Source organism: Mastigoproctus giganteus, chromosome 1 (assembly GCF_048544385.1).
Source record: "Mastigoproctus giganteus isolate SK-2022 chromosome 1, ASM4854438v1, whole genome shotgun sequence".
Taxonomy (NCBI): Eukaryota; Metazoa; Arthropoda; class Arachnida; order Uropygi; family Thelyphonidae; genus Mastigoproctus; species Mastigoproctus giganteus.
In genome coordinates this window covers 105,803,216-105,825,833 of record NC_143575.1, presented here as the reverse complement: position 1 = coordinate 105,825,833, position 22,618 = coordinate 105,803,216, and the positions used below count along the sequence as shown (strand labels likewise).

At 39.8% G+C, this 22,618-nt stretch overlaps 1 protein-coding gene across 4 annotated transcripts in view; it reads left to right on the top strand.

Annotated features, from left to right (window-relative positions):
* The window catches only part of ebi (transducin beta like ebi), a 307,663-nt gene that overhangs the window by 175,711 nt on the left and 109,334 nt on the right, over positions 1–22,618 (top strand). For all 4 annotated transcript variants that reach the window (XM_090381672.1, XM_090381699.1, XM_090381689.1 and 1 more), the window contains one exon: positions 6,355–6,415. In XM_090381672.1, the coding sequence (XP_090237798.1) occupies positions 6,355–6,415 (61 nt within the window). The remainder of the gene's footprint in view (positions 1–6,354; positions 6,416–22,618) is intronic.

Here is a 22,618-nt window from a genome sequence, read left to right as displayed (position 1 = left end):
ATCTGGAAAACCCGCTAAACCAAACTCTGCCTGAAGATGCCAGAACAAACCCTAGAGAAAGCAGAGGAACAAATAGAACCCTCACAAATGACCACAAACATGGATTTTGAAGCCACCATGCATCAAGGGGAGTGCAGCAAACTGAAAACACCCCCAGTAAACAAAAAGAAAAAGAAAAAATAATACTGAAAACCAACAGAGACAAAAGGAGCCAAAGTGACCAGGAAGCGGCTCAGTAAGGCTGTGCTTCAAAATGTGACCTCAGCGATGACAACAAACAGCAGGATGCTCCTCTGGACCCATCTCTTTCTGAGGGTACTACCATTGAGAAGTCACTGATCCTCAAAAAAAATTGACTTGTTAAAGGACCAAAGTACCTGATCACAACAACAGATAACAACCTGAGGGAATTGAATACACAAACAGATCCAGACGTCCTATAGGAGAGGATAACTAAAATTATTATAGATGCAAGTGACAAGACAATAAAACAGAGAAACAGAGTCTCAGCAGGCCTAAGATCACAAAGTCACAGTATGGACTAATTTAGAAACTATTCTAGTATAGGAACAACACCTAGGACAAGAAAGGACAAAGGCAAAATTGGAGGCATACATAGAAGAGAGAACAAAAAATGCCACAGTGCTCTCTTATGTTCCGAAGCACTGAGGACCTCAGCACCAGTGACACTAACAACCGCAACTGAGATGACCCAGGCCAAAAAGGAAGACACTGCTACCAACGCCCAACCTGGTCATGTTAAGGCCAAGGAACCAGGAAATCAAGGCAAGAGTAATGACTAACCTGAAGGAAGACATGAAACAGATGAGAGTGAAGGCAATTATGAAGATGAGAAGCATCGGCATAGTGATAGAAATGGAGACCAAAGAATAGGTGCGAAAAATAATGGAAAATATGAAGATCGCAATCTTGGGTTGAACACAGTCACCCAAGAGAAGAGGCCCTTCTATTTTTATATACGATGTAAACCAAAATGTCACCCCCCCCAGAAATTGGCGGAGGAGTGTATAAAAGGAACCTGCAAGGAATATAGCCAGAAAAGGAATCTTGGCTTTAGTAACCCCTAAATATTCTTACAAATTGAGGGATGGCACCATCCCTCAACTTGCAAGAACTGGATAGTGGAGCTAACACCAGAAGCTTGGCAGGTGATAAGTAAACAAGCAAGAGTCTACATGGAATGGGGAGCATGTGGCTTTTCCAAAGTGCTATAAATGCTGTAAGTTTGGCCACACCTCTCACACATGCACTCGTACTTGCAGCCACTGCTCTGAAAATGGCCATGAATATAATGCCTGCCCAAACAAGACAAAAGACCCCATTTGCACAAATTGTAAGTCTCTCAAGTTAAGTTAGAATGCAACCATTCCATCAGAGATTCAAATGTCAGACCTACCTGTAGCCAAGATTATCTACCAAGGAAGCATCAACTATGGGGACACAAACTAAAGGTTTTAATACTACAATGATAAAGATCTTCAAAATGAATGCACAGGGGGCTAGAGCAGTGGCTGACCAGATGTGGGCCAAGGCGGAGGAGGAATATGTAGACATAATTACCCTACAAGAGCCATATGTGCATGCAAAATGAGTTAGGGCTACCCACTATCACATAAAACCATCCAGAAGGAGGTGGTGGTGGTTGTTATTTGGTTTTTAGGAGTATTAGCAACTAAGGCCGTATTGCTCCGGGGATATGCAGTGGTCATTCCCTGACCTTTCCACATCCTCCGTATTTGGTGGTCATGGGCTCGAACCCCAGTCTAATCAACAAGCATGTGCTACGCACCGCTGCTCCTGCCCTGGCTACAGAGGTGCCCCAGAAGGAGGAGGATACACCATGGGCAGTGGTATTACTACTGTCCCCTCAAAAATCAAAACATCACTGCTACTAAGATCACACAACTCTGCACAGCCTAGGTGGCATATGTGCACCTAATCATGCCACTAGGCACTTTCTATGTGGTGGCTGGAAGGGCATAGCATTCACAACGATGTACCTACACCTCTTGGATGCACTGCCCAACCAAAAAAAAATCATCATTGGTGTAGATGTAAACTGCCAATCCCCTGCATGGTACAGTGTTACTCAGGATGGAAGAGGAACCAGAAATGGCCAACTCCTTGAATATTTCCTCACTGGTTCCCAATATGCAGTCTTGAATGAACCACACCACTTGCCCAGATTCTGCAACACGGAGATGTCTACTGTGGCCACCCACAGTAGACATCTCTGTAGCAACGAGGAACCCTGCTGACTTCATGGCTTACTGGAGGGTGCAAGATATGTGGACTACCTCGGATCACAGAGTTATAACCTACAAGATCACCAAAGTACTGGAAAGAAACCTACCAACTAGGCAGATGATAAATAGCTACGCCACAACCAGTACAAACTGGGAACTATTCCAGGAGCACCTGATCACAACAGATAACCTTGGGGAATTGAATACTCAAGGAGAACCAGATGTCCTACAGGAGAGGATAACTAAAATTATTATAGATGCAAGTGACAAGACAATGAAATGGAGAAACCCAGTGCTGCAGGCTGTGCGTGGTGGGTCGGGGAAATCAATGCCCTCCACAAAGTGGTCTTCGGGAAGAGAAAGGATTTCCATAGGGCCCACAGAACATGGCCGGCGAAGGAAGTTGAAGTCCTAAGACAAAACTACAGAGAGGCTAGGAACCTGTATACGGCAGCCATCTGGGAAAGTGAAAAACAGATGTGGGAAAGGTTGGTCACAACCTCTGGGAATGATGACCCCTGGGAACAGTGAACAAGGTAGTCACAAATAAACTCCTCAGAGGGGAGGTCCTGACCTCCACCAAAACCCCACAAGGGCAACTGATGACGACTTGGGAGAAATCTATGGACAATATATTGAAAGCCATCTTTAAGGAACCAGCTGTCCCAACCTCGCAGGAACAGAACCAGCTGTAGTGTGGGTGCTATAATTTCAGTTTTCCTGGCTCTGCCAGGAAAACTGAAATTATAACACCCACACTACAGAGTCCCCCTGCACTTTAGATGAGTTTTGCACTGCTGCCACCCAGATAAAAAATGGGAAATGCCCCGGCCTGGACATGATAGAACCGGAGATGCTGAAGAAATTAATCAAACATGCATCAACTACTGCTGACACTGTACAATAGATGCCTTGAGGTGGGAAAATTCCCAACCACATTGAAAACAGCGAACATTAAACTAATATTAAAGGGCCCGACAAAGTAACTGCAGTATTCAGAATCCTACAGGCCCACAAGGTGAGACTCGGGTCTCAAAAAATGCACCCTGGCCTTATACTACAAGCCTACCTTCATTCCCATAATAACATATGCTGCTGCCATTTGGTATGATAAAACGATGGTCACAAATAGAAGAATCCTAGATGAACTCAGAGAACCATCCTGCTCACAATTGCCTGTGCCTACAGCACGGTGAGGACTTTCGCACTGGCTACAGTGCTGCCATTTGACCCTGAGATAATAAAAACTGCACTCCTTTACACATTCTTCTGTTGAATGGAACAGTGACTACATTTTTGGAATTTACAACGGACCCGTCAAACAATCGCAAGGTAGAAAAGACACAGCTACAAAACCACCTGCTGCAGGTGTGGCAAAATAGGTGGGCGGAAACCACCAAAGGGCTTGTGTGTAATAAGTTCTTTCCAAGAGTCAACAGAATGTATCTGAAGTTATTAGCATGGTTCTTTCTGGGATTGCAGACAACATACTTGCTGACTGGACATGGCCCTTTCAATGCAGAATTACTGGATTTCGGCCTCACAAAGAATCCACGCTGCTTGTGTGGAGAAATCAAAAGCTGAGACCATATAATGTGCGACTGCCCTCAGTATGAGGACCTAAGATGCACACTAATTACACAGGTAAGATATAACCCAAAAGGACAGGAATACCACCTCCTCGACAACGAAGATGAATACAGAGCCCTAATTGAATTTTTTGTGCAAAGGCTCTTTGCAAGGAGAATACTAACTGCAAAATAATGATTGACAAGATTAAACCACCAATGAACAATAATACAATAGTAAGACAATGCCTACAACATAGGAGATGCTAGAATGTAACACCAACTAAACCACAGCCGCATGCCCTGAGACTGAAATCAGTGGTCACGAAAAAACATCTCAATGACGCCAAATGAGAGAGCCAAACAACAACCTAGGACAGAAGACCAATGGTAGGAACAGAATCCCAAAGAATAAATACCAACCAACACGGAAAGGACCCTGTCCCAAGAAAAACTCTTGACCTGGACTTCACTCCTCAAGCAATGTTGATGCTACTGAAACTGACCTCGCCACTTCTTGGTAACGTAAAACCAACCACGAATGGAACCCTGTCCCAAGATTGACTACCAACTGATAGACACTGAACGTTATGACTTAAACTTGATAGAGACCATGTCCCTGATATGACTCCACACTGAAGTCTGCAGAATCAATCTATATGATGTTCTCTGATCATTGTAGACTGGTTCCAAGGAAGGCCCATGGTGTCCTATTGATGATTTATCGAACGATCACTAGCAGAGAGGGACATCATAATGCCATTTTATAAATCTGTTGTTATACCACACTTGTTCAAGTATGGAGACTGCACCTAAAGAACGACATTGTTCTTCTTGATAGGGTCCAAAGACGGGTAACTTGCCTGGTGAGATCGCCAAAAGGGTGTCCACATGAGGAAAGACTTTGAATATGTGGGTTGCAGAGCTTGGAAACTAGGCACCTTAGAGGAGAGTTTATTGAGGTGTTTAAGGCTCTGAGGGGCATACGCAAAATGAATAAGGATGAAATTTTCACGGTTATAAATAATTCTACAACTAGGGGCCATAATTTCAAGTTACGGGAGGAGTTGTGTAGACTGGATTGCAGGAAGTTTTATTTTAGCCAGAGAGTTATAAATTACTGGAATAAGTTACCTACATGGGTGATAGAGGCTGGCAGTCCTGGGAAATTCAAAGGTCAGTTGGATAATTATCTAAGGGAGGAGGGAAATGCATATGTTGTCCATTTCCTTTTTCTTATTAATTTTTCTTATTATTATTATTTTAAAATTTTCTTATTATTAATTTTTTTATTCTTATTATTTTATTTAAAAATTTTTTTTTTATTATTAATTTTTTTTTTAATAGGCCAGTGCAGCATAAGCTATAGGCATTCTTGCACCATGTGGCCATTACTAATACTAACCACAGACAGGACCCTGTCCCAAGAATGACCCACCAACTAGGACTCTGCATGAACAGTGCAGATCTGCTGTCATCTGCCTTATCGGTGATCTGCGTTAGCCCAGCACACTTTTATCTCCTTCCCTGATGGGAGGTGACAGTGCTCCCATCTCCCCCTTCCTGCCACCCTTATTTTCTCCTGATGGGGTATGGGCCTGCCCCACTGTCTTGACCTTGGGATCTTCTCTATTGTCCCCATACTTCTGCCTTTCATCCCCCCTCCAGTCTTCATCCTTTCCCCCACTCTATCTATACACTAGTGTATGTCCCAAACTGCAAAATATAATCAAGTACAAATTAAATCATGTACACAAACTTTTTTTTGATCTTACTAATGCCCCATGACGTTTTTTTTTATGTTTTTTTTTAGGCCCTAGCCACTGAAATCTCAGGAAACAAGATGGCAGGACCCGCCAGAGTGAACTAAAAAATATATGCTTCTACAAACAACATCCCTCCAAAAAAAAAAAAAAAAAGAAAGAAAGAAAGTGCTGCACCCCTTGGGGTGGGAGATGCCCACACTTTAGGAACCCGTATTGTATACCATGGTAAAAATCATTATCCCATATTTCTAGATGCTACGTTTCTTGTAGCCCTATTAGGGTGGCATTAGTTGTCCACTTCAGATTCACTCATTTTATTGACACTTCTCTTAATACTGCTGTGTACACAACTAAGACTGTCTTAACTGTGTCTTCAGTATCAATATCTCTGTTTAATTGGGTTCTCTGAGTAGCAGACCCCCAAGGATGCTCAGAGTTATTCCTTTGATAATACTATTATTTTACTGAGATAGGATGGTTGGAATTGTAGTTCATTACCAACTCCATATTTTTTGTTTTTTTCAGAAAACTGATGTTTCTATTGATTTTTCCTAATGATGTTAACTTCTAGGCACAGGAGGGCACTATTATTATTGTATAATTTATATTATTATTATTATTATTATTATTAAAACTGGTTAATTACTGCTATTTACATGAAATAAATTATTTACAAAGTTTATAGTTATAATATGAATGGTACAATAACATAAATACAATTTATTTTTTTTATTATTATTTATTTTGTTTTAGACAACTATTATATGGGATGCTAGTACTGGTCAATGTACACAGCAATTTGCATTTCATACAGGTAGGTTCCAAGCTTCATGCAAATTATAATGTAATAATAAAATAAAAAGTTTTATTTTCACATGATCATCTGCACAAAATGTATTATTTTTTTTTTATTATTACTATGTCCATATCTGATGTCCAGTACTTTGTATTCATCGTTTTTTTTTTTTTTTTCTTCTGTACTCCTAGCTCATCAAGTGTACAAGCAAGTATACATGCACCTATTTTTGCTTTTTGTAACCCTAACACAACCCATATATTTGCTTTTCCCATGAAGACTCCCGGTAGGCCTTGTAATCTTCATTACCTCACTTTCACATCTGTTTGTGGATACTATTAATATTTAGTATAAAGTCTGATTTAATACATTGCTTGACAAAATTAACAGAATACATAGAAAACCCGGTGTAACTTGTGTAGCTTGCAATGAAGCGGGGAAAAATTTGGTATGGTGGTGTACCATTGAATAATGATGAAATGGGGGAGACGACAAGAAACTTCGGACAGGTATAAGGAACATTTATGGGTTTTGTATAAGAATTACCAAAAAGGTCACATTACAGAATTCAATACAATGCTTGAAAATATGATCACGTGGCATCAGTACTGCATATGATCCCCTTCATCGGTTAAAGGTCTGACAGTGGTGAACCATGCTCGATATAAGGGTATCTATAAGATTCTGTGGCAATAAATCCCATTCTTCTACCAGTACAGACCTTAGCTCACCAAATGACCAAGGGGTTGCCTGTTGGTGTGCAATGCGACACCCACACATTCGATTGGATTTAAATCTGTGGATCCAGTTGACCATGGCAGTCGTTGGATATCTTTAGTTTCAAGATATTCTTACACTACTTGAGCTCTATGTGCAGTGGTATTGTCGTGCATGAAAAGTACATCTGGGGAAACTGCCCCCCTAAAACGTTGCACATAGGGTTCGAGGATCTGTTCTTTGTAATGCTGTTACATTTTTCTGCTGATCATTATTCCACTCCACACAAGAACACTGCCTCTGCCATAAGTTCCCTTTCTCTGATGTTAGCATTAGTTGAGACATATGATGCAAGAAAGCAAGATTATACAGCATTAGCCAAAAAAAAAAAAAAACCCTTTCCATTTCACCGATCCAGTCACTCTAAATGTTTGTCTAGTTCAGCTTTAAATTTATTAAAGCTATCAACTTCCACAACAACAGATGGAAGTCTGTTCCAGCAATCAACTACCCATGAGCTAAAGGCAAACTTCCGCATATCTATTCTACAACTGTCTTTCCTCAATTTGAATCTATACCCCCCCTCAAGTTCTTCATCTGAGTAAGCAAAAGTATCTCATCAGCATTGAGCCTGCTCAAACCATTCAAGGCCTTATACACCTCGATGAGATCACCTCGCCGGTTCCTATTCTCCAGATGCTGCAACTTTCAGAACTTAAGCCGTTCTTCGTAAGCACACCCCTTGTTCCTATCACCAATTTGTTGCCCTTCTCTGTACTCATTCTAGAAACTCTACATCCTTCCTAAAATGAGGGCTCCAGACCTGTACACAGTACTCAAGGTATGGCCTGACCATTCTCTTATACAAAGGGATAATCATCTCCTTGTCTCTGCTAGCAAAATTCCTATATATCATTGACAAAACTCCATGACCTGCTCTGACTGCATAATTACCCCCAGGTCTTTTTCATTCTCCACCTCTTTGAGTGTAGTACCACACAGTTCATATGTTTCTCTGTGGTTACTGCACCCATATGCAGTACTTTGCATTTGTCAATGTTAAACTTCTTCAGTTGCCACTTCTCAGCCCATCTGCCTAACTTTTCTTGATCCTGTTGCAGAAGCATACTGTCTTTACTGTCAGTAACAACACTGCCAACCTTTGCATCATCTGTAGACTTGGACATTAAGCCTGATATACGTTCATTGATGAATACACAAAACAACAATGGGCCAAGCACCGAACCGTGGGTAAATTTTTTTAATAGAACAACTTCCCACTCTAATCCATTTCTTAAAAAAACTGCCCCCCTCCTCTCATCTTGAGCTGAGGTGTGGCTCTTTGGATTTTTTTTTTTTTTTTTTTAATTAGATAAAAAATGGCTCTTCACTCAAAGTTTGCCAACCCGTGTGCCCTAATTGATGGAGTCTACAAAGACTCAAGTCACTATAGCTTTTCCCTTTTAAAATTTAAATCTACTTCTTTACCTTTGACCACTGGAATTTCATTGCACACTACCTGTTTTATAACATTGTCATTTGCTGCTTACTAGTGGTTTCTGCAATGTAAAATCCTTAATAACAATTGTATCCTTAATGAGACCAATTCAAGGATATTTCAGCCTCTTTTACTTTGTGTAATGTGATGAAATAAGTAACAGTTCATTTCATTCAGTTTATTTTTTATTAGAAACATAACTCATCCCCCTTCCTTCCTCTCCCCTGTGCCTTTCTCTCTCTCTCTCTTTAACACATTATAATCACCACCACCACAATGAAATTTCTCATCACCGGTTTCAGGATGTCACCATGTCTCAATTAGCATAAACAGGTTTAGAAGACTTGCCCAGCAACTTGAATTCACTCAGTTTGTTAACAACAGTTCTGGTACTACTATATAAACAGGTTTAATTTTTTTACTTTTTACTATCTTTATCCATTATAACAACTGATTGTCTTCTTATGCATGCATTGAGATTGCATACAAATATTCCTTAAGGAGGGTGCAAGTGGAACCTTGATACACATCAGTGATTAAGTGTCCGTTGCGTTTCTTTTCCCACAGTTAGTAGTTTCCCCCATGCCCTTAATACGCACTGACTTTTGCACCTCCTCTGTTTCATCTCTCTGAAATTAATTTGCAGTTTACTTCACCAGTTAGGCTAAGCTCAGAAAAACTTTCTCCAAATATATAGGTTGTTTATTAATAATTATGTAATTCTAATTACATACAATCAGTTATTATATTATATTGTACTTATATAATAAGTAATAACCTATCATACAAGAATAATAGTTAACATGTATGAATATCATGTTACACAAGTAACCTTTGATCTTAGTAGTTGACCTGAAAGCAATTTTAGCATGTAAGTTTTTAGAATCTTTTGACCTTTGGGCATGTAAGTTTTTAGAATCTTTTGACCTTTGAGCATGTAAGTTTTTTTAGAATCTCTTTATTGTTAGAGTTTGCTAATAGTAATACAGATGCAAGAAAGCAAGAATTATGAGTTTATGGAGCATCACCCAAAAAAAAATAAAATTAAAAAAAATTCACACAACCATTCCCTCTAAAAGTTTGTCCAGTTCCTCCTTGAATTTAAGCTATCAACTTCCACGACAGATGAAAGTTTGTTCCAGCAATTAACCATTCACTGGCTAAAGGCAAATTTCCGCACATATATTCTACAACTGTCTTTCCTCAATTTGAATTTATGACCCCTTAGGTTCATAATCTGAGCAAGTGGAAGAATCCCATCAGATTTCAGCGTGCTCAACCCATTCAAGGCCTTATACACCTCAATCAGATCACCTCTCAAGTGCCTAGTCTCCAGCCGCTGCAATTTGCAGAACTTAAGTCTCTTTTGGTAAGAGGATCCCGTCATTCCCCTCACCAATCTTGTTGCCCTTCTCTATACATACTCAAGGAATCTACATCCTTCCTAAAATGAGGTCTCCAGACCTGTACACAGTACTCAAGGCGTGGCCTGACCATTGCCTTATACAAAGGGATAATCACCTCCTTTTCCCTGCTAGCAAAAAAATTCCTGTGTATCAATGACAAAATCCCATGACATGCTCTTGCAGCCTGTCTGCATTGCTGAGAAAACTTCATGTCTGACTGCACAGTTACTCCCAGGTCTTTTTCATTTTCTACCACCCTAAATGTAGTACCACACAGTTGGTACTTTTCTCTCGGGTTACTTCTACCTATATGCAGTACTTTGCATTTGTCAAGGTTAAACTTCAGTTGCCACTTCTTAGCCCATCTGCCCAAATTATCTAGATCCTGTTGCACTAGCACACTGCCATTACTGTCATTAACAACCCTGCCAACCTTTGTATCATCTGCAAACTTCGACACTAAGCCTGATATACCTTCATCAATATCATTGATAAATATACAAAACAACAGTGGACCCAACACCGAACCCTGTGGGACTCCACTAATAACATTAGTCCACGAAGAGTAGCACCCATTGATTACCACCCTCTGTCTTTTCCCACTTAACCATCCTTTTATCCATTGTAGCAACTTACCCTTAATACTATTCTGCTCCAATTTATACAATAGTCTTTCATGCGCAATAGAGTCAAAAGCTTTTCTGAAATCCAAGTATATGATATGAAAATTATTTTTTGTATCCAGTTCCTTTGTAACCACATCATAGTAATCAATCAAATTTGTCAGACAAGACTTTCCCTTAACAAACCCATGCTGTTTCTGAATTATTGCGGCAGTCTTGTCGCAATAATTCCTGCAGTGCATCTTTAACCAGTGACTCCATTATTTTACCCATAACAGAAGTTAAACTAACTGGTCTGTAATTACTGGTGTCACTCTTCAATCCCCCCTCTTGAATTGGGTATACATTTGAACATCTCCAGTCCGTGGGGACTTCCCTTGAGTCCAAGGATGCTCTCATAATTATGGCCAAGGGTTTGCTTAGTTCCTTTGCCGTCTCTTTTAATATAACTGATAGATTCCATCCACCCAGATGCCTTTGTTATGTTTAACTACAACAATTTCTCTTTCACTTTACTCTCAGTTATTACTAAATGATTAAGCACCCTGTTACAATTTAATAAACCATACATTTCAGGGATGTGTTCCTCTCTCTTTTTGTTCAGTGATTGTATTCTTGCTGTTACACTCTCACAGAAAACACCAAAAGACCAAACTAGTTCATTTGGTTTTTTGTGACATTGTGATATAACATCTTCTACAAAGAACTTATTGTTGGTGCACTGGAAGCTTTGAGCTACAATAACAAGAACCATTGAAATAGGGATTTTCAGTATCAAGAATTTATAAGAATCCTTTTTTTTTTTGGAAGGAGCTGCAACAGGAATAGATTTATTCATTTTATTTTATTATTATTATTATTTATTTTTTTTTTTTTTCCTAACCATTGAATGAGGTCTACAAAGTTGTGTGGAACCTGAAGCATGTGTTTTCTGATAGCAGCTGGATCTGTGCAGTGAGTTTTTTTCATGGAATTTTGAAATGAAAAATGAAAACTATGTACATAAATGCTTTTATATATTAATTTGTTCTTATTTTGACTTGGTTGCTCAAAATTAGAGTAAAATTGTCAAAAATCAAATCAGGAATTTTTAAAAACATTCATAAAATAAAACTTTGTTACTTCTTTTTTATGCAATAATTCCTTCAATATATGTTTACACATCACTTGATTCCTTGATGTAATGTCATTGCCTTTTTATCTGAATTACTGAGAATTTTGGATTTGGTAATCCCAAATGACAAAAATGTTTTAAAAGGCACTATCTTGTCCTCTGATTTTAAAAGCTGTTTTCTTCCTACTCTCTGATATAAAATGATAAAACCTACTTAGAAACACACATAAGAGATGACACCACTTACTGGAAGATTTCAAAAAAATTCATATCAGAACAGATACATTATTTAAAATGACCCTGGAAGCACATATTTATGAGGGGCATTTAATAAATTATCTACCTAAGCTACTTCCCATAGTTATATTTCAATGATTCGTGATATATCTTGTTCCTACATATCTCAACTTGAATCATACTAATTTCGATCCTGATATGTTTGTAGGTTGTGCTGCTGTAGCAGAAAGAAGGAAGACAACTGTATAAAATTATGATTTGCTGAAATTCGAGCATCGTTCAATCATCAGGAGGAGTGTTCATTTGGCCCATTTCCTTCTCTCACCAAAGAAGGAAATGGGCCAAAGGCCATGGATGGTGGCTGTGTATGGTAACAGTGCACCTTCAGAGTACCAAGTGAAATTTTGGTCAAACAATTCAAGTGGAGTAGAATCCATTGAAAATGATCCACATCCAAGAAGGCCTGTGACAGTGACCACTCCAGAAATGCGCTAAGCTGTGGAAACCCTTGTGCAGAAAGACAGATATTTAAAGATGTCCCAAATATCTAGGGAATGTGACATATCTGAGGGAGCAATTATAACCATCATGAACATTTGGGAATGACTAAGATCAGTGCAAGTTAGGTCCCCAGATTTCTGACCCTTGCGCAGAAGCAATTCAGAGTATGGTGTTGAGATGACAATTTACAGCTTTATGGAAGGGATCCTGAATATTTCATCTTTAGAATTGTTACGGGTGATGAAATGTACGTTCATCATCAGGATCCTGAGATACGATGCAAGAAAGCAAGCTTATTCACCATCAGCCAAAAAAAACCAAAAAAAAAAAAAAACCCCTTCCATTTCACCCCTTCATTCGTTCCAAATGCCTGTCCAGCTCAGCCTTAAATTATTTCAGGCTATTAGCTTCCACAACAAAAGATGGAAGCCTGTTCCACCAATCAACTACTCGCTGGCTAAAGGCAAATTTCTTCACATCTGTTCTACAACTATCTTTCCTCAGTTTGAAACTGTGCCCCCCCCTCAGGTTCTTAGTCTGAGCAAGAGGAAGAATCCCATCAGCATTCAGCTTGTCCAACCGATTCAAAGCCTTATACACCTCAATCAGTGCACCCAGTTGATATAGATGAACAGTGCACTGTTGAGTCAGTTTGGTGTGACAAAGCACTGCAAAAGCAAAAATAAGAGTAGGAGTGTGTTATACGCCTAATGACTTGAATGAGTACAGTGAACAATTGTACAGAGAAATAGAGTGGGCTTGTAAATCAGAATGTCTTATAATGGGGGATTTTAACTTCCCAGATATTGACTGGAACTTGTGGGTTAGTCACTCACACACTAGTCAGACTTTTGTGGATTTATTGGATGATTGTTTTCTGCAGCAGCATGTTCGAGAGGCAACCAGAGAGAGTAATACTCTTCATCTGGTTATCAGCAGTGATCATTCGTGTATTAAGAATTTGCAGATAAAGGAACCACTAGGTGGCAGTGATCACAGTGTACTGATGTGGGATTTACTTAAAGATTTAATTACCATCAGGGGTAAAGGAAAGGGTTTTTGCTAACGTAAAGGTGAGTACAGTGGTCTCAGAAAGTTTTTAAATTCTGTACAGTGGGGTCAACTGACGATGTTACCAACAGTAAATTCTAAGTGGGAAGCATTCAAGGAATTAATCGTGGATGCTACTAAAAGTTTCATACCTATGAAGAAATATTGTTCAGGGTTTAGGCCTAAATGGTTATCTAATGAACTAATGAGACTCGTAACAGGGAAGAAAAATGCATGGGATGCATATAAATTATCAAGTGACACAGAAGCCTATGGCAGATATAAGCTAGTCTGTAATCAGGTCACAAAGGAGGTTAGGCAGGCGAAGACAGATTATGAGAAATCCTTGGCAAAAGATGCTAAGAAAAATAGCAGGGATTTCTTTACTTATATAAACTCTAAAAGGAAGGGGATGAATCTGATTGGTCCACTTGACATTGATGGTTCGACTGTTGATGATCCTGCTCAGATAGCAAACTGAATGAGTATTTTGCATCTACATTCACACATGAGGAATTATTAAGGTTTGAAAATGGCAGAAAGTTATCAAATTGTAGCAGGATACTTAATGATTTTGTAATAACTGAGAGCAAAGTGGAGGAGAAATTGTTAAAGTTAAACATAAGAAAAGCACCTGGGGTGAATGGGATCTGTCCAGTTATATTAAAAGAGGCGGCAAAGCAACTAAGCAAACCCTTAGCCATAATTATGCGAGCATCCTTGGACTCAGGGGAGGTTCCCATGGACTGGAGATGTGCAAATGTATCCCCAATTCACAAAGGGGGATCGAAGGGTGACACGAGTAATTACAGACCAGTTAGTTTAACTGCTGTTCCGGGTAAAATAATGGAGTCACTGGTTAAAGATGCATTGCAGGATCATCTAGAGAAGACTGCAGCAATAATTCAGACACAGCATGGGCTTGTTAAGGGAAAGTCTTGTCTGACAAATTTGATTGATTACTATGATGTGGTTACAAAGGAACTGGATGAAAAAAATAATTTTGATATCATATATTTGGATTTCAGGAAAGCTTTTGACACTGTTGAGCATGAAAGACTATTGTAAAATTGGAGCAGAATGGTATTAAGGGTAAGTTGCTACAATGGATAAAAGGATGGTTAAGTGGGAGAAGACAGAGGATGGTAATCAATGGGTGCTGCTCTTCGTGGACTAATGTTATTAGTGGAGTCCCAGAGGATTCGGTGTTGGGTTCACTGTCGTTTTGTATATTTATCAATGATATTGATGAAGGTATATCAGGCTTAATGTTGAAGTTTGCAGATGATACAAAGGTTGGCAGGGTTGTTAATGACAGTAATGGCAGTGTGCTAGTGCAACAGGATCTAGATAATTTGGGCAGATGGGCTAAGAAGTGGCAACTGAAGTTTAACCTTGACAAATGCAAAGTACTGCATATGGGTAGAAGTAACCCCAGAGAAACGTACCAACTGTGTGGTACTACACACTTAAGGTGGTAGAAAATGAAAAAGACCTGGGAGTAATTGTGCAGTCAGATATGAAGTTGTCTGAGCAATGCAGACTGGCTGCCAGGGCAGGTCATGGGGTTTGTCAATATAGGAATTTTGCTAGCAGGGAAAAGGAGGTGATTATCCTTCTGTATAAGGCAATGGTCAGGCCACACCTTGAGTACTGCGTACAGGTCTCGAGGCCTCATTTTAGGAAGGATGTAGATTTACTTGAGTGTGTACAGAGAAGGGCAACAAGATTGGTGAGGGGAATGAAGGGATCCTCTTACCAAGAGAGGCTTAAGTTCTTCAAATTGCAGTGGCTGGAGACTAGGCACCTGTGCGGAGATCTGATTGAGGTGTATAAGGCCTTGAATGGGTTGAGCACGCTGAATTCTGATGGGATCCTTCCAGTTGTTCAGCTTATGAACCTAAGGGGGCATAAATTCAAATTAAGAAAGGACAGATGTAGAATAGATGTGCGGAAATTTGCCTTTAGCCAGTGGGTGGTTAATTGCTGGAACAAACTTCCATCTGTCGTTGTGGAAGTTGATAGGTTGAATAAATTTAAGGAGGAACTGGACAGGCATTTGGAGGGAATGGTGTGTTTTTTTTTTTTTTTTTTGGCTGATGCTTCATAAGCTCATACACTTGCTTTCTTGCATCACATTCCACTACTACCACTACTACCTCGCAGGTGCCTACTCTCTCCGAGCACTACAATTTGCAGAATTAAGCCTTTCTTGGTAAGGGCACCCCTTTGTTGCCCTTCTTTGTACTCATTCCAGCAACTCTACATCCTTCCTAAAATGAGGCCTCCAGACCTATACACAGTATCTAGGTGTGGGCTGACCATTGCCTTGTGTAACAGGCTAATCACCTCCCTGTCCTGCTACCAAAACTCCTATATATCATCGACAAGACTCCATGACCTGCCCTGCCAGCCCGTCTGCACTACTGAGCGAACTTCATATTTGACTGCACAATTACCCCCAGATATTTTTCACTTTCCACTTCCCTGAGTGTAGTACCACAGATTTGGTATGTTTCACTTCAGTTAATTCTACCCATATGCAGTACTTTGCATTTGTCAAAGTTAAACTTCAGTTGCCACTTCTCAGTCCATTTTCCCAACTTATCTAGATCCAGTTGGAGTGCATACTGTCTTTACTGTTGCTAACAACCCTGCCAACCTTTCTATCATCTGCAGACTTCGACATTAAACCCGACATACCTTCATCAATATCATTGATAAATATACAAAACAACAATGGGCCCAATACCGAACCCTGGGGAACTCCACTAATAACATTTGTCCATGAAGAGGAGTGTCCATTGATTACGACTCTGTCGTCTCCCACTCAACCATCCCTTTATCCATTGTAGCAACTTACCCTTAATGCCATACTTTTCCAATTTGTACAGCAGTCTTTCATGTGCAACAGTATCAAAAGCTTTCCTGAAATCGAAGTATATGATATCAAATTTGGCATTCAGTTCCTTTGTGACCACATAATAGTATCCAGTCCAATTGGTCAGACAAGACCTCCCTTTAACAAACCCATGCTGTGTCTTAACTATTACTGCAGTCTTGTCGAGATGATCCTGCAGTGCTTCTCTAGCCAGTGATTCCGTTATTTTCCCCGAAACACAAGTTAAACTAACAGGTCTTTAGTTACTTGTGTCACCATTGAATCCCCCTTTGTGAATTGGTTTGCACACCTCCAATCCATGTGAACCTCCACTGAGTCAAAGGAAGATCTCATTATTAGGACTAATGGTTTGCTTACTTCCTTTGATGCCTCCTTCAATATAACTGGGTAGATCCCGTCCACCCCAGGTGGCTTCCTTACGTTTAACTTCAATTTCTCCTCCACTTTGCTCTCAGTTATTACAAAATCACTTAGCTCCCTGTTAACATTTGATAAACTTCTGGCACTCCCCTCTTTGAATAACTCCTCATGTGAATGTAGATGCAAAATACTCATTCAGTTTATCAGCTACCTCAGCATGATCATCAATAGTCAACCGATCTATGTTAAGTGATCCAATCTGATTCATTCCTTTCCTTCTAGACTTTATATAAGTAAAGTACTCGTTGCTATTTTTATTTATGTTCTTTGCCAAAGATTTCTCATAATCTGCATTTGCCTGCCTAACCTCCTTTGTGACTTGTTTACAGACTAGTTTATACCTGCCATAGGCTTCTCTGTCACCTGATACTTTATATGCATCCCATACATTTTTCTTCTCTGCCACGAGTCTCATTAATTCATCTGACATCTATTTAGGCATAAACCTTTAACAGTATTTCTTAGTTGGAATGAAAAGCCTAGTAGCCTCCAAAATGATATAACAATATATACAGGCTTCCCATTTAGAATTCAGTGTTGGTAACATCATCACTTGATCCCACTGTACAGATTTTAAAACTGTCTGAGACCTTTAGTCACCTTTCCGAAAGCAAAAGCCCTTCCATTTAGCCTTGATGGTAGTTACATCTTTAAGTAATTCCCACATCATTACATCGTGATCAGTGTTACCCAGTGGTACTTTTATCTGCAAATTCTTCATGCATGAATAATCACTGCTTATAATCAGATCAAGAGTATTTCTCCCTCTGGTTGCCTCTTGAACATGCTGCTGTAGGAAACACTCCTCCAATAAATCCACAAAAGTCTTGCTAGTGTGTGAGTGATCAACCCACAAGTTCCAGTCAGTATCAGGAAAGATAACATCCCCCATTAAAAGACATTCTAATTTACTGGCTTCCTGCACAATTGTTTGTTGTACTTATCAGATTCATTAGGTCTATAACACACAAACACACACACACCTACTCTCATTTTTCCTTTCTCAGTGCTTATTTCACACCAAACAGACTCAACATTGCATTGTCCACCAACATCAATTAGATGCACTTCTTTAGATTTTATGTGTTTCTTAACTTATAGAATAACCCTACTCCCTTCCTGTACACATTGTACTCCCCAAATTTCAATTCTGCACTGCTTATATCTGGGTGACACCACATCTCTGATATCCCAAAAATATCTGCTTTTGATGTCTTGACTAGCACTTCAAGCTCATCAAATTTATTAACTATACTCCTAGCATTGGTGTACATGCAAGTATACATGCACCTGTTCCTACTCTTCGTTACCCTAACACAGCCCATGTATTTACTTGTTCCACTGACCCCCAACAGTCCTCTAAATCTCCATTACCTTGTTTTCCAGGCTGCTGCTCATCCTAATAGAAGCAGTGCAAGAATCACTTTAGCCTCTGCCTGCGGACGCTGTTAACCTTTTAGTCTGTGTATCCCCCCCCCAAGCTAGCAGTTTTCCGACCCACCTAACACTGCCTCAGTACCATCAGCAAATGTTCTTGCACCCTTTCTACAAAGGGTACTAGGAAAGTTTTGCAATACAGCTTTGTTTATTTAATTTTTTCAAAGTAATTTCCTCTACATTCAATACACCTCTCCATCCTCCGAAACCAATCTTTAAACCAGTTCTGCTAAGTTTCACTAGGGAGTAAAGCACACTCGTTGTCCCAAGCCCATAGAAGGTCCTCATCACTGGAAAACCGCCTCCCGTTTAGCTTCATTTTCACATGCGGGAACAGTGCAAAGTTGCAGGGAGCAAGGTCTGGACTGTAGGGAGGGTGCTTAAGAAGTTTCAGTCCTGTCGTGGTCAAATATTCGGTGCAGGCTTTGACGCAGTGAGCTGGAGCATTATCGTGATGGAGGTACCAGGTGTCCATTCTTGACTTTGGCCGCAGGTTCTTCATAGATCCAATGACTTTAGGCAGGCATTGTTCAGTATACCACTTAGCTGTGACTGTCTTCTGCGTGTCCAAAACGACACGTTCCACAATTCCACTCGATTTGAAAAATACAGCTATCATTTTCTTCTTTACAGATCAGGATTTTCTGACAATTACGGGTGTGTCGTCATCATCATCAAAGACCCAAACTTGGTTTTGAGCCTTGGTCAGCAGATCGTAGTAGTACAGTCAAGTCTCGTCACCTGTCACGATGTTGTTCACATACCGAGATTGTCCCTTATCAAACTTTTTTAACATCTCCCGGCACCAAGTCACACGTCGTGTCATCTGCTCTTCAGTCAGTTGATGCGGCACCCAGAGAGAACAAAGTTTCTTCACGTGCAAATGATCTTGCAGAATCGAACAAATTGCTGGTGCATTTAGGCCCAAAGTATCCTCTATCTGTTGGTAGGTCACTCGCCTGTTTTCGTCAAGCATTTTCCTCACAGCAGTAACGTTTTCCTCCGTAACTGACGTTCGTGGCCTTCCCGGCCTCTCAGAATCCTCCAGAGTAAAATTTCCCCTTTGGAATTCTCTATACCACCTGAATATCGTTGTACGATGTGGACAATCATCATCTAGTGCAAGAGTCATTTCTTCTAAGCACTGGTCTATGGTTAAACCATGCACGAAATTATACCGCAAAACTGTCCTTATCTCATTTCGTGACCACGATGCCATCGCAAGCACTTTACACTCTCACTACTAATGAATAACTGAGCCCATTGACTTGGCGCGGCGGCTACTATGCATGTATGAACATGTCTGAACATGCAGCAACAAGCAGCTTCCTGTGATTCATTGTTGCGTCATATTGCAAAACTTTCCTAGTACCCTTTGTATTTAAGTGTACCCCATCCCTGTAGAAGCAGTCTCTCCTATCAACAAGCACACACCAGGCTGAAAAAAAATTCTACCCCCTTGAGCCTTGTACAATCTCTCCAGGGCTGAATTGATCGACAAGGCTCTCATCATATTCTCCCTTCTATCGTGTCTGGGCAGAATTGCAGACACTTTCACATTCAACCCTAACTCGCAACTTTTTTCAACATTGACCTGTACTTGTTGAGTAAATCTGATGATCTCTTACTCTTAATGTCATTAGTTCCAGCGTGTACAACATCACCTTTTGTTCCCTTAAAATATGATATCTGCTCTACAACGTCATCACCTTTTGCCTCTGGCCTGGCAGATATACCCCGGTCCTGTTCCACCTATTCTTCTTGCATTGTATATTCCCCATCTCCCTGACAGTTGAGTCACCAACAATAACTAATTCCTTTTGGACCAACGCATCCTGCCTTGGAGATTGCCTGTGTTTTGCCTGATGCACAGGAGTGAGCTCTGTCATTGAGCTGGGTAGCTGAGTGCTTGATGGGCCCCTCATATTAATTTCTTTGAGGCCATTTACCCTACACCTCAAGCTCTATTGACACCCATCAGAAGTCTGAGTTGGTACCTAATTTCTTGACACTCTAGACACCTAGCACACATAAAGGCATCCTCTTGGCTATATCATGTCCTGTTTTAGAAAGGTCAGCAACCATTTCACATTTTTTGAGACTGCGATGCACTGGAGAATCGCCCCCTTCATTTCTTCCCCGACTCATAGCACTCTTGGTGCTAGCGAGAGTAGCCTGGGTCATGATTTCCGTTTAAATACAATTTAACTAGATCATATGTTGTATAGCTTAGCTTAATAATATTATTTTTGATTAATTTATACTATAATAAGCTAACAGATTCCAAATACAGTGCTTCGTATTACGCTATCAGTACGAGATATATATATATATATATACGTTAAGCTATTTCTTATCGACTACAATATGGCGGCTAGTTCAACAATATTTTGGGAAGTTATGGCTCCAGGTGTTGGAGCCATAACTTCCCAAAATTGCTGGCTAAATTCAAAATAAGAAGCTAACGAATGAATCAAAACCTATTTAATATCTCTGTAAAACACAGTGTACTATGTTAATTAACAAAGAATACTGTTAAAATTAAAAATACTTATCCCTTTACAGCAGCCAAAAATCCACCGACTTTTCTATTCCGTGACCACAGCACCCTCTTCAACTGAAGTCTGCTCTTTCTGTGTTCTTTGATGGATGGGACAAAATTTTATTTGTCTTGTATTTCCTCATTGCCAACAAAATGGAACAAGTGTATTTAAGTTTAGGGGAGTTACATTGAAAAATAAATGACAGATTTTTGCCTCTCTCTCATTTCCTTCTTAGGTGGGTCGATAATTTATTGACCACCCCTCATATATACCAGAAAAAGGTTAACTTGGACTTAAAATATGATGGCTGGTAAACTTTCCATGGCTGATGCTGTGGTATCTGTGGAAAGTTTTCCATGCATCACTATAATTAACCAGTGCTATATTTGCCAAATCCCAATCAAGAATTTCATGCATGCAAAGTGCTAAAGTGATTATTATCACTACATTATATCTAAGACAGTAAAAAAAAAAAAAAACTTTCAGTTTGAACGATGCCAATAGTATATTAGCCATAACTTGCAAGGAAGCTTTTGCTTTCCCAGTCAAAAAAAATAAATAAATAAAAACAAAGTAAAATAAAAATACTTATTTGATTTCATATAGCTATATATCCAGCTGACTTGAATTTCCCCAAGCTCTCACCTCAACCACCCACAGAATTTATTCCAGTAATTAACAACTCATTGGCTAAAAGAAAACTTCCTGTAGCCAGTCTAAACCTTTTCCCTCAATTTCAGTTTATGGCTCCTAGTTCTGGAACCTTTTATAATAGTGAAAATTCTGTCCTCATTCATTTTGCATTCACCTCTCAGAGCCTTATAAGCCTCAGGCAAGTCTCCTCTTCTATGGTGGCTAGTTTCCAAGCTCTCCCATATATTCAAAGTCTTTCCTCATATGAACACCCTTTTATCAGTCTTCCCAGGTGTATTGCCCATCTCTGGACCTTTCAAAGAGCATGGTGTCTTTTTTTTTTTTTAGGTGTGGTTTCCATACTTGAACACAGTATTCCAAATGTGGTTGTTTGTCTCTTTTAGCCACATTCATACAATTGCACAGTTGTATGGTACTACAGGATTATGATCTCCCTCTCTCTGTAAGCAAATGTTTGATTAATCATTGATAGGACAACCATAGGCCTTCCTTGCCACCAAATACCACTGCTTGTAGAACTAAGTGTCTGACTGTCATAACTCTCAAATTGCTTTCTTCCTCTATTGGGGTTGCCATTCACCAAGTGTAAGGGTCTTACATTTTTCTGCATTAAATCATAGCTATTTTTTCTGACCATTCTTGAAGTCTATTTTAAGTTGTCCTGAAGAAGCTGTTCTTGGTGCTGGTCATAAATACTCTACCAATTTTGATAATATTTGCAAATTTGGAAATTCTTGGTGGTACCCCACTTCTTACATTATCCCAATCTGAAGAATAACCATTAATTGCAACCTTTTACCTCCTGCTCTGCAGTCATCCTGTAATCCATCTAAGGATTTTCTTGGGATTCCAGCATGTTCCAGCATATACAGTAACTTCTCATGTGGGACTGAGTAAAATGCTTTACTGAAATTAAAATAAACTATGTCAAAATTATCTGTATCCAACTGATGTTGTTGTTGTTATTTGGTTTTTAGGAGCATTAGCAACTAAGGTCATATTGCTCCGGGAATATACGGTGGTCATTCCCTGACCTTTCCGCATCCTCCATATTTAGTGGTCACGGGCTCGAACCCCTGTCTAATCAAGAAGCGTGTGCTACACACTGCTGCTCCTGCC